The 13,630-nt window shown below is 39.1% G+C and overlaps 1 protein-coding gene across 6 annotated transcripts in view; it reads left to right on the plus strand.

The window, feature by feature from the left end:
- Positions 1 to 13,630, plus strand: part of Tlk2 (tousled like kinase 2) — a 91,849-nt gene that overhangs the window by 49,598 nt on the left and 28,621 nt on the right. For 5 of the 6 annotated variants that reach the window (XM_055592261.1, XM_055592263.1, XM_055592265.1 and 2 more), the window contains 6 exons: positions 841 to 936; positions 2,577 to 2,669; positions 7,477 to 7,587; positions 8,001 to 8,137; positions 9,995 to 10,147; positions 12,816 to 12,882. In XM_055592261.1, coding sequence (XP_055448236.1) covers positions 841 to 936; positions 2,577 to 2,669; positions 7,477 to 7,587; positions 8,001 to 8,137; positions 9,995 to 10,147; positions 12,816 to 12,882 — 657 coding nt within the window. The remainder of the gene's footprint in view (positions 1 to 840; positions 937 to 2,576; positions 2,670 to 7,476; positions 7,588 to 8,000; positions 8,138 to 9,994; positions 10,148 to 12,815; positions 12,883 to 13,630) is intronic. The other variant, XM_055592264.1, reaches the window with a different exon arrangement.

Below are 13,630 nucleotides of genomic sequence, written 5' to 3' on the forward strand. Positions count from 1 at the left end.
GTGTGTGTGTGTGTGTGTGTGTGTGTGTGTGTGTGTGTGTGTGTGTGTATATATACACACACATACACCACACACAAAAACACAAAATATGTTTATATGTCAAATCAGCAAGAAGTATCAGAGCAACCCAGAATTTTATATATTTCTGTGCTCATGGATATTTGTGAATTTAAGAGACTTTTTGAATATTTCCAATCCTTTTTTAAAGTTTTATTTATTTATTTTTGTTCTCTCATCTCTCACTTGCTCGTTCGCTCACTCCTGGTCAGTATGTGTGTGCACACCACACACCTGTGTGAGTTTGTGCGTACCATGTACATGCAGATAACCAGGGGAGAGGAGGGTGTCAGATCCCTAGAATTGGAATTACAGGTGGTAATGAGCCACCTGGTATGGCTGTTGAGAACTGAACCCAGGTCTTGGGTAAGCAGCAAGTGCTCTTAACAGCAGAGTCATTTCTAACTTTACTCCCAGTCCTTTCTGCTTGGACTATTTGTCCCCTGTATTGTATATGCCACTCAGCCTTTCTGACAAAGGGCACATTGAAACATAAGTGGGGAAAAAAAAAAAGCAGATTATAGAAACAACTATCTACTCTCTGTAATTTACATATGAAATTATTCACAAGCATTTGATATTTAAAGCCTGCCTTCAGAAGCATGAAGGTACCATATCCAACTTTTGCCTTTTATATTTAACGTGTTTTATTTTCTTCTTGGTCATGACTCCTGACTTGCATTACAAGGGTTTGTTCTATAAAGAGGTAATTGTTTCTATTCATACACATTTTGGAGAAAGATGCAAAACTTTCCTGTGATTGGTGATGTACTTTTATTATAGGCTCAGCAAAACAGTCCTTCTTCTACGGGTTCTGGCAATACAGAACATTCTTGCAGCTCCCAAAAACAGATCTCCATCCAGCACAGACAGACCCAGGTAGGTTGGGGACGCTACAGAGCTATACTCAGGAGTAGACCACATAAAAAGTCTGTGATTCTTCCCTTGGTCTTTTCTTTATCTTTGACTATACTCCATTGTTTAGTCTATTCAGAATTTGTGTTGTGAGTATTTCAGGTCCTTTGGAAGGTATTTTAATAGGCTTTTCTTCACCTTTCTGGTATGTTATAGCAGGCATCCTTTTCTGCAGCATCATATGGAGACAAGGGCACACATTTTGAAGGCTTCTGAGCCTAGATTCAAATTCTGACTCTTCATTGAACATAATGGAAAATTTGGGTGATTTCCATTGCCTTAAGTAGTGGTGACAGCAGGTCAATAAATGTTAACTTTAAGAAATAGTTTAATTTCCTGTACTTGCATACTTAATCAGCAAGACCTAGATATAATATTATACCAGCAAAATTTCTTCCTTAAACGTCCTCAGAAATTTTCTAATCTAGAGACTCTTTTTTTTCCCTCCCCCTGACAGATAGCAATCTCATTACACACGGTCCAAGAACACTCAAATAAGAACTCTCAGATATAATCAGATGTTAAAGATTGGTCTTCAGACATCACAGCCAACGATGCCACATTTGCTTATGATTTCTCCTATATAAATCACATCCACACTTCAGTGGCCACCAAAGCATTCAGCAGTTTCCTTAACTGTAAGCTGTTTGGAGCTACCAGTTTTAGCACTTTGAATTCTATATCTCACACTCCAAATAGCTGTAGGGATTTCAGCAGGGGCAGGGAACAAGCCCAACCTTGGGACCCTGCCAGAATGTGGCCAGTCGAAGCTTTGAGTAAGTCACAGCAGTGTCCACCAGCCCTTCATGTAGCCTTCCCCGTGAAGTTAGGAACTAACTTGGCCATGGTCTAAGGTGGAAGGTCCCTCTCCCTGCACTGCCGGCTGAATGTCACCCCCGGGAGGACCCACAGCAGGACCCTCTTAGAGACTCTTAGAGACATTAACAGAATGTTTCATATGCCTGCAACTCTCAGGAATGGGAAGACTAAGGCAGTAAGGTCTTGATTTCGAGGCCAGCTCAGGCTGTTCCCAGAAAAGAAAGGAAATGAAACAGAAAAGAAGTTATATTTGAGAAGGATATAGATCTTTGCTCCAGCTGTTGTGCTAAGTTAGTTTATTGGGTATTCTTGTCTGTGTTCCCCTCAACCCAGGATGCTTGTTAATCAAGAACTGTATAACAGATTTTGATTGTTTGGACATTTAACAGACCTAGATAGTTGAGCACTCAGAAATTTTTTTGCCTTTCTGCTTTCTCTCAGTTTCCACTAGAGGGCATGCATGTTCCTTGAGACTTGCACTGTGTCTCCTGAAGTCACTTTCTAGCAAAGCTGGTTTCAATTCTGTGGTGTTATCTATTTTTTTTTAATTCAATGTACGGTGTTGTGAGAATTTGTGTAGTTAATTCCAGAACTAATGTTTTTGTAGTACAGGTTTAGTGGACATTGCTAAGGTTTGAAGGATGAGATGAGGTAAACATGTCATTTCCTGAGTTATCTATCCAGCTAGTCATGTTAGCATGTGCTTCTTTGAAAAAAGCAAGAAAAATTGATAGTGTGTAATGTTTTGTGACTAATTCTAAATTTGTTTGCTTTTGTCTTTGTAGTCTGACCTCACAATAGAAAAAATATCTGCACTAGAAAACAGTAAGAACTCTGACTTAGAGAAGAAGGAAGGAAGAATAGATGATTTATTAAGAGTAAGTATAAGAGTATGTAAGAGACATTACAACAGGTACCAGTTCTGCGTACTTGGATCGTGTGTGTATTGTGAATAATTACTATAGTCAAATAACACAGTGAATATTGAACATCTGAGGAGGCATTGGAATCATATCAGAATTCTGAATACCGTCTTTACGTTGGAGAATTTACAATGTAGTATTTTGGTACTTTATGTTAGAGAAGCAGATATGTGGAGTTGATCTGTTGGATTAAGCTTCATGTTTTTAACTATTTGAAAATAATCATGTTTATATTCTTGCTTTTTTTTTTTCTTTCCTTTTGAGACATGGTCTTTCTACATAGCTTGGCTAGCCTAGAACTCAGTATCAGATTAAGCTGACCTCAAGTTCTCAGAGATCTGCCTGCCTCTGCTTCTGCCTCCTATGAGTGTTAGACTTAAAGGGCATAACAGCACACCAGGCTTTCATTGTTAATTTGTTAAATGATTTACTGATTATTTATACATGTATGTGTGTGAGCTTGTGTAAGTATATGTGTACCACATACATGCAGGAGGCCATGGAGGTCAGAAGAAGGCATTAGACCTCTTAGAGCCGGAGGCAGTTAGTGAGCCACCATGTGGTTGCTGGGAATTGAATCTGGGTCCTCTGTAAGAGTAGTCACTGCTTCTAACTGCTGAGCCATCTCTTCAGCCTCATTTCTTGCATTTTACAAAGCTACTTTTACACAGATCCTTCAGCTCATTTTACCTGTTTTGAGTTTTACACCAGGTGCACATGACCGAGTCTCACTGTGTAGTCTAGACTATCCTTCAGTCTGTAATCCTCCTGCCACAGCTTCCCAAGAATTGGAATAATAAGCCAGTGTCATCATGCATGGCACCCTAGTACATATATGTATATTTACTTTTCTCTTTTTTCCTCGTTCCCTTCTCCCCACTTGTCCTTGATTCAATATCTAATCATTTATTTTTACTTGTTTTTAATGTTTTGTTTTTTTTTTTCAACTTCATGTGTGGGTGTCTGTATTAGAACCACATATGTGCCTGGTGCCATTGGAGACCAGAAGAGGGCATTGGACCCAGAAGCAGGAGTTACAGATGATTGTGAGCTGCCATGTGGGTGCTGGGAATTGAACCTGGCTCCTCTGCAAGAGCAGTCAGTGCTCTTAACTGCTGAGCCATCTCTCTAACCCTCTTTAACAGGGTCTCATGTATTGCAGGTGGCTATTTGTTAATTAAAAAAATTTATTTTGTATGTATGCACACTCTTGCCTTGGTCACAGGAGATATTTCTTTCTTTCCATGTGAGTGCCAGGGATTGAATGAACTCAGGTCTTCAGGCTTGGCATCAGGAGCCTTAACTCACTGAACCATCCTGCAACAATTTGTTACTTTTAGAAATTTGTATTTTTGCCTGGATTCAGACATAGAAATAGAAGCGCTAGTGAGGACAGCTGAGGTCTCTTGGCAGTCTGTGCCTCAATTTCCTTTTGTCTTCTTTCATTCTGTTGGCTGAAAGTTGCATATTCTGCAGCCTCTTACTTTGTGTAGTGCGTTGCTTCTTCAGAGCTGGTGCGTGTGTTGTGGGGCACCTAAAGTAACGAGACACTGAATCGTGGTGTCGTGGGCTTCCTACCCTCCTGCTTTGTTTAAATACTCCCAACAGCGTGTTAGCAGACACCATCTTCTTTAGAGAATCAGAATATTTATAGACTTTGCCACATCATTTGGGCCCTACAATGAGGCAAGACAGAATCTGTCAGTCCCAGAAAATATCTCTGTCCTTTCTATTTATTACTTTAATAACAACCAAGTTGAGAGCAGTCACGTTGACACCCACAGTACATCCCAAACAGATTTACATTTTCTTTTCTCTGTAGTTCTACATTTTCTATAACTGGAATGTCCCTTATTTACTAGAAGGCATATTGACCACTGGGTTGTTGTTCCCATTGTGGGTTTGAACCTTGTAACCCTTCCATTCTTTCCCCAGAGCTACTTGGCCACACGCTTATGGAAAGTATGGAGTGTTTGTCCATGTACTTGGTGCTCGTCTGGCCGACGAGTGCTGGGAAGGAGACACCAGCTTCATCCTGATGAAGCCTAGAATGTACTTTGAATATACAGTTATCAGTGACCCACATTTTTTTTTTTTTTTAATTAAAATGATTGGTCCTCCTTAGTGCTGGAATTAAAGATGTGTGTCACCATACCCTGCATTTTCAAACTGATGTTCCCATTCCTCATTCAGAATTATATTCCTTGGACTTCTTTTCTTTCTTTCCTTTTTTTTTTTTTTTTGGTTGTTGTTGTTGTCGTTGTCGTTGAATGTTTGAGTGAGAAGAACCATTTATTCTCAGGAACAGTCTTACTTTTTGGTTTGCTTGAAGTATTTGCATTCATGCGTGTTGTATGCACATGTGTTGGAGGACCAGGCCCATCTTTGCACATTGAGGCCACTAAAGGGCATAGGGCATTCTGCTCTTTCACTGCTTTTTCTTTGAGACCTTACCCCTCTCACTGGAGCCAGCCCCAGGGATTTTCTTTGCCTCTCACAGTGCTGGGATCACAGGTGTGTGTAGTTGTGTCTGGCTTTTTATGTGGATGTTGAGGATTTGAACTTAGGTCCTCATGCTTACACAGCAAACACTCTTACTCACTGAAGCATCTTCCCAGGCCCCTAGAATTGCTTTTATTTTTGTCCATGTGGATGCTAGTTGAATTGCTAACAAAGAATTATAATGAGATTGTCTGTCTAAAAAAATCCTTAGGCTCCAGTATCAGGGTTTAGTCCAGAGTAGCTTTGTCAACTGAATAAGGATTGTGGTTTTATTTCACTTCTTTATAGCCTGACTGTCAAGATGATAGGTTTAGCTCAGTGTTAGATCACTTGTCTGTATGATCCCCACCACTGTGATGGAGGACAGTGTTGGAGAGAGATCCAGATTGAGCTGGTGGAAAATGTGAAAAACTTAAGCCTTAGCTTGCTTCCACTTCTTGGGCCTTTATCCCTCAGCTTCATCTCCTGCCTACTCCATTTTCCTTTTTCCTGCTGGATTCCCTGCTTGTCTTCCAGAGGTTGAACTCAGGACCTCTTCTAGTTCCCTTTCTGCTGTTACAAAGCATTCTAACCAAAAACAACTAAAAGGATGAAAGAATGTATTTGACTTTACTCCCAGGTCAGTCTAGCATTGAGGGAAGTCAGGGCAGAGAGCAAAGGCAAAAACTTGAAGCAGAACCGTAAAGGAAATACTAATTGTAGGATGGCTCATTGGCACATGTGTAATTAGCTCTCTTACACAGCTCAGGACCATCTGCATAGGAAGGGTGGGTCCACAGTGGTCTGGTTTCATACATCAGAACAGTCACCCATAGACATGCCTATAGGCCAAGCTGATACAGGCAATTTATTTTTAAAAAGTTTTTATTTCCTTTCAGGCAGGCCTAAGTTTATCATGAGTTCCCCCACTTCAGTGAGTTGTTGGGTATTATTATAGTGAGTACTGTTAGCCTTTCCCACCCTAGTGTGGACTCCTAGAAACTATTAATAGTAGAAACCACAACTTTAAATTGCCAGAGGCTGATTCTATTCATTTCTGCACAGACTTGTAAAGAACACTTACCTTACAGAAGTAAATTAGATTTTATAGAGACATTCTTGGTCTTTTGCTTGTAGTTCTTCAATATGAATTAGATAGTCACACTTAACCCAAGTGCAGTAAGACTTTTCCTTTGATAACATGCTCTATAACGATTGTGCAGTAACAACTGACAGGAGTAAATATGCCTGGATAGAGAGTAGATACATTTGGAATGGGAAGCTGTTTTTACACAGGCTGCTTTAAAACTGATCCTTAACCTCTGCGCTTCGGAAGCAGAGGTAGGCAGATCTCTGTGAGTTCAAGGCCATCCTAGTCTGTAATAGTTTTAGTACATCCTACACGGGGCACTCCTTTCTTTTAAGAAGAAAAGCAACAAAAGACACAGGAGTGATAGCTCAGTGGTTAAGGACAATTGCTGTTCTTTCAGAAGACCCAGGTTTGCTTCTTAGCATCTACGTGATGGCTCACAAGCATCTGTAACTCCAGTCTAAGGAATCCAGTGCCCTCTTTCTGGTCTCAGAAGGATGTATGTGGTACACAGACTTACATGTAGGCAAAACATGTATGGGTGTTTGGGGTGGTTTGGTTTGGTTTTGGGTTGTTTTTGTGTTTTATTTTGTTTTAGGCTTATATCATTTAGATGGTAAACAATAGGTTCTCCACCCCCACCCCAAGGAAGTAGTGTTATTTGGCAAGAGTAGAGATTTTTTTTTTTTTTTTTTAATCAGCTGAGTGATAAGTGCAGGAATTTCAAAGCCAGATTTGGCTTTGGGTTAGCGGTTCTTCCCTGCTCTGTTATTTTAGGAGCCTTGAATTTTTCAAAGTATTTAGCCCATCCTGTAAGCTTCTGACCACAGCTAAATTAACTGTGTATTTACATCCCCACATGCTTGAAGCAGGATCTCCTTATTTGTGCCTGGTTTCTCTGGGAAGAATTGCCCGTGAGAACTCATGCTCCTTCTCTCTTTAGAAATACGCTGAGGGTTTAGGCCCTCGGTAAGCACATGCGCAGCACACTTCCTCGGGTCTCAGATTGGCTCCACAGCACGCCAACAAACAGCGCTTACGTAGAGACGTTGAGAATGGTTAAAGGGGTGAAGTACTTCCTTTACAGAGACATGTTTACTGCAATAGGAATGATTTTTCTCTCTTCCCAGAAAGTACTTTCTACTAATCTATCTTCTTTAAAACTAATTTAAAAATATTTTCCCATTGAAGGCCAACTGTGATTTGAGACGGCAGATAGATGAACAGCAAAAGATGCTAGAGAAATACAAGGAACGATTAAATAGATGTGTCACCATGAGCAAGAAGCTCCTTATAGAAAAGGTTAGTGATAATGTAGCCTGAAGTCTCTATCCTAAGGTATTTTAATGTGTGTCATTGTGTAACATTTTCTTAACTGAGGTGAAAATACTGAAATGTAGAATTTCTGAGATTCTTATGGCTTGACAGCTAGAGTTTTTTCCTTGCATGTCCACCAGATCAAGACTCCCCAGGTAATAATATGGACATGCTGTCTGGCTGTTGATGGCTTTGAGAGTATGGTGTTGACAGTTTGCCCTGTTGAGTTTACCCCCACCCCACAATTTTTTTCTTTTCCCCTCCCTTCCCTTCTGTCCTCTCCACTTTTGAGATGGTATATGACTTATCAGCAGTATTTTCCTCGATATACTATAATTTTCAGTTTGTAAAAATTGCTAATTCATGTGTTATTCTTTGTTTTGGTCCTTTTGCTCCAGTCAAAGCAAGAGAAGATGGCGTGCAGAGATAAGAGCATGCAGGACCGCTTGCGGTTAGGGCACTTCACTACTGTCCGGCACGGAGCCTCTTTTACCGAGCAGTGGACAGATGGTTATGCTTTCCAAAACCTCATCAAGTAAGTGAACTGTCAGGGTTAAATGGAGAAATTTTAAATGTATTTGGATTGGTAAAACTTTCTGTAATTATAGTAAAAATATATATATATTCTGTAATTATAGTTAAAAAAATGTAGGATTGCTAGGCAGTGGTGGCGCATGCCCTTGGTACCAGCACTAAGGAGACAGAGGCAGGTAGGCAGATCTCTGAGTTCAAGGCCAGTCTGGGCTACAAATCAAATTCAGGACAGCCTAGTCTACATGGTGAAAACTCTTGTCTCAAAAACAAAAGAGACAAACTTTGTGTGTGTGTGTGTGTGTGTGTGTGTGTGTGTGTGTCTGTGTGTCTGTTTTTGGGTTGTATATCTGTAATGTTACCTTTATTTTGATTTGTTAGATCAGTTTCATCTAAGACTGGCAGATAGGTAGAGGCATATTTTTATTATTACTTACTTATTTCCTGTGCTAAAGATTGAAGCTAGGGCCTCATATATGGTAGGCAAGCACTCTATCTTTGAACTAAATCAGCTGTATTTTTAATCAAGACACTCTCCAACTTTTGACCTTCAGATCACAGTTGGGACTTAGATTGTCTTTCCCATTTTTCTTTGTTGAAATGGATTGTTTAATATGAATTGGAGACTATGTTATTACTTTTGAGTAATAATGAATCAAAAATAATAGATTGACTCCTAAAAGCACAAATAATTCATGCTGTGTATAATAAATAATTATAATTGTCCTCTTAATTATACATTAGTAGTCATTGTTTTATATATGAACCATCAACTTCAAGCTTAGTTAACTGTGTTTTTGCTTCATAAATATACCAAATATTTATGTATGTATGGGTGTGTGTGTGTGTATACATATACATACATAATACATGCATACATACATACATACATACATACATACATACATACATACATACATATATATATATATATACATATGAAGAGACAGTCACATCATAGAGTATCCTGAAAGTAAAGCAGACTTGTGCATCATACCAGGTCCCAGAAGTTCAGAGTAGCATCTTCTCTATGAGGCAGGCACATTTGTGTAGCATTAAGGCTATCAAACCAAGGCATGCTCTCATATGACGCCTTGACCAAGTAGTGCAGTTTGCCCGTTCCACATTCATGAGCATGGGGTCAGAGCATATTGCTTCCCAAATCTCCAGTAGTGTAGTCTAAGCTATATAATGTGCTCAGACTGAATCTCAGGTAAGATAGTTGCCAACTAAAATTTATAGTGAGAGCCAGGCACACGCCTGTATAATCCCAGCACTCGGAGGCAGAGGAAGGCGGATCTCTGTGAGTTTGAGGCCAGCCTGGTCTATAAAGTAAGTCCAAGGCTACACAGAGGAACCCTGTCTCGAAAACAAAAAAACCAAACCAAAATAAAGATTAATAGTGAGATTGTCTTTCTAAAAAATCCTTAGTCAAACTTGAGTGCACTAGCCCACTGTACTGTATATAGTTTCAGCATTATGGTAATTGACAGAGTTAAGAATGCATAGTCTGAGAGGGTGGCCATTTCATACCAACTTCTCCTAATTAAATGAAGATTTTATTTTTTCAGTGGGAAATCTGAAAAGAGGGAATCTGAAAATTATTCCTTTCAAGTCTATATGGGCATAACAGATATTTATCCACGTTCCCTCACCTTTAAGTCATATTAGTTCCTTAAAGTACATCTTCACTGATTATTTGCCTCTTACACCCTGAAGGCTGAGGACAAACCCCTGTTCCATGCAGGGTGCCTATTGTTCATGAAACCTGTCAGACGTGCAGGTGCAAAGTTGTGTTCGTCCACAACAATGACAGTTAAACTCTTTGCCTTCCTCTGTGCCATATCTTTCGTATTTCTAGGCAACAGGAAAGGATAAATTCACAGAGAGAAGAGATAGAAAGACAACGGAAAATGTTAGCAAAACGGAAACCCCCTGCCATGGGCCAGGCCCCTCCAGCAACCAATGAGCAGAAACAACGGAAAAGCAAGACCAATGGAGCTGAAAATGAAACGTATGTTCTTGATGATATGATGAAATACCCATTATCCGCCTAATAAAAGTGTCTTGTTGTATACCTGTGGAAATACCTATAAATTAAAGAAGTCCCTAGAGTTCAAAAGATTAATTTTTCAGACATGTTAATGGATTTGTTCAACTCATTAAAAGCTATATGAAATACATTAGTTGATTTTCTTAGGCATATTCTTTATTCAGAAAGTTTGAAATGAGACAAAAGTACTGTTACTTCTGGATAGCATATATTTTGCTTGCCTATTCATAATAAACATATCACTAATAATTTTTACTTATGTAGTTCTACATTAGGATAAATTAGTATCATTTTATGAGTATTGGTATTGAGAATTTCTGGCTAATATTTTAGAATGCTCTTTACTGGTTAAAAGAGTATTTAGTTAACACAGACTTGGGAGTAGGCCAAGAGGGACTGGGGATGACTCCATGGTTAAGAGTACTGGCTGCTCTGGTAAAGGACCAGGGTTCTCTTCCTAGATCCCACATGGCAGCTAACAACTGTCTGTAACTCTAGTTCCAGGGGCTCTGATCTGATCCTCTTCTTACTTCTGAGGGCACCAGATGTGTACATGGTGCAGAGATATGCATGCAGTTAAATACCCATACTTTACATTAAAAAAAATTTAAAAAGTAAGCCAACAAAAAAGTAGTTGTTTTAGGAAAAGAATACTTCAAGCCAGGCAGTGGTACATGCCTTTATTCCCAGAAGTTGGGAGGCAGAGGCAGGTAGATTTCTATGAGTTTAAAGCCAGTCTGGTTTATGAAGTGAATTCCAGGACAGCTAGGGTTACACGGAGAAACCCTACCTCCAGTCCTGCTCGCTTCCCCCTCCCCCCCAAAAAAGAAGAGTATTTTATAAGACAATTCTTGATCTTATGAGAATTCCTTCACATCCTGTCCCTTTATCCCCATGTCCCTGTACCGCGTTCTGGAAACTTCAGGGAAACACTAGTACAGTGGTTCTCAGCCTATGGGCCATGACACCTTTGGGCTTGAAGGACTCTTTCACAAGGGTTGCCTAAGACCATAAAAACACAGATATTTATATTACATTTTGTAACAGTAGCAAAATTACAGTTTTGAAGTAGCATCAAAAATAATTTTATGTTTGGTGGTCACTACAACATGAGGGACTATATTAAAGGGTTGCAGCATTAGAAAGGTTGAGAACCATTAATCTAGTTCTTTGAAGTATGGTCAACTTTTTCTGTCAATCAACATAGCCATCCTACACAAGAGAAAAGACATTACAGCCGTGTTACAAGTTTAGGAACTTCATCTTTTTTTCCATTGAGAAAGATGCTTAACTCCAGTCCTCACCCCATGCATAGCCAGTGTGTTAGGAAATCTTACCTTTGACATGTGCTTGGCAAGTCTATGTTAGATGCTTATTTTATATCAGGCCCCTGTTCTGCATTGCAGATCTTAAAGGAAACAACCCTTGTTTTAGGAGGTCATAGTTTATACAGAGGAGATGAACACTTGAATAAGCCAAAATTCACATTAAGTATAGTGGTAAAAAAAAAAAAAAGTATCTGCAGAAGTTTGAGAAATACTTTTGTTCATCTAAAAGTACTTAAAACCAGAATATTTTCTGTCAGAAACTCCAAGCATCATATTTGAAAGATTCTGTAGACAACCCAAGTCATTGTTTTCTTTTGTAAGTGCTGTGGCTATATGCAGAGGGATCTATCCTCCAGTACTACTTGAAAATTACTTAATACTGCTGCTTGAAACCATTGATAAAAGAAGTTATGGAGTTTTTGTGCATGCATGCTATGAATACACACTGTAGAACAGTAATTAGAATTCAGTCCAGACTAACAGTGTGTTCATGACTGGTTACCATCTGGAGTCTTGTGTGAAGTCCGAGCTGGAAGGCTTTCAGTCCACTTTTTAATTACAGTGTCTGTGACTTGGCTCTTTCCTGGGACCAGAAGCCAGAAACAGGCCTCTAGAGTGAGTCACATTATCTATCCCTTCCTGGTATGGAACCTGTTAAAGGCGTAGAGAGTTCTTCACTCCTTAGCTATTTTTCCCCTCCCCTTTTCACTGGAATGAAATGGAATAACATATGCAGGTATTTCTGAAGCTGTGGACTAATTGCAACAACTCTAGTGGATGTGTTATTACATTTTACTCTTGTATTTTCTTTTAGTTTAACCTCAGAGGCTATTTTGTAGCCCTTTATGCTAGAATGGCTAGTTGTATCTGCATTTTCCTAGGAATGTAGGATACATGTAAATAGTGAAACTTAAACCTGGGAAGGAGATGAAGGTAGAAATGGAGTAAATTGATATCTTTTTTATTCTTAGGATAGAAGGATGTGTGCTTGGAGTAGGCGGAGTTAAGACTGAGTGCTTGTTCAGCAAGTCAGCCTTTCTTCAGTGCCCTTTTCACAATCTGTTAAATAGTTACAACATTTTCTTGGATAGGTATTATGGCTTGTGTAACACATGTCACTAAACATTTAGTAAATAATGTAAAAATATAGCTTACATGCTTTTCTTTCATTTCAAATTTTGGGTTTTGAGGCTTTACATCTCATCTGAAATTACTAGTTTCCTTTTGATCAGAGGACTTCAAAAATACCCTGGCGTTTACTTCATGTAATTTACTGAAAAATTGCTGCCATTGTTTTTCAGGTTAACCTTAGCAGAATACCATGAACAAGAGGAAATCTTCAAACTTAGATTAGGTCATCTTAAGAAAGTAAGTATAAGGGGAAAATCTTTTTCAAGAAATATAATTTCCACTTTACATTTGAAACAGAAATGATTTGGCCATTTGGACAAATAATTGTAGATTTGTATGCTGCAGGAATTCTGTTTTGTCTTACAGTCTAATCGTAGTACTTTTATTTTCAAGTCAGTGCAAGCCATTAAGTGAGAGTATATTTTACCCCAGTGACCTCAGTAGAAAATGTGTCTGTTTTATAGAGCTGCCCACGTGACTGTCCTAGTTAAAAATACAGGACTAATATGCCTGAAATTGATGATTAAACTCTGTGATACTAGCAGGGTCTATCAAGACAGGGTGGGTGGCTGTCCTGGAACTCATGGAGATCAGCCTGCCTATGCCTCCTAGGTGCTGGGATTATTCCGGCATGCAGCTAGAACACTCATATACATAAACAAATCTTTAAAAAATACTGAGTACCATGCCTAACCTTTATTAGCCATTCTTATTTTTTTGCCTAAAATAACTAAAGAGAATTTATTGTATCATCCACATTCTAACACCTAAAAGAATTTGTTGGTGATACTCACTGAGATTTTTTTTTTCTTTTCTTTTCTTTTTTCTTTCTTTCCTTTTTTTTAATCTGAGAGTCAGGAACATGGTGTGTGTTTTTGAGATAGTTTTGTTACGTAGCCCTGGCTGGCCTTGACTCAGGATCCTTCTCACTCAGCTTCCTGAATGCCGGGATTAAAGGAATATGACAGTGTACCTTGTTTATCAT

This window comes from Psammomys obesus, unplaced genomic scaffold (assembly GCF_907164565.1).
Source record: "Psammomys obesus unplaced genomic scaffold, mPsaObe1.curated_primary_1811, whole genome shotgun sequence".
Lineage (NCBI taxonomy): Eukaryota > Metazoa > Chordata > Mammalia > Rodentia > Muridae > Psammomys > Psammomys obesus.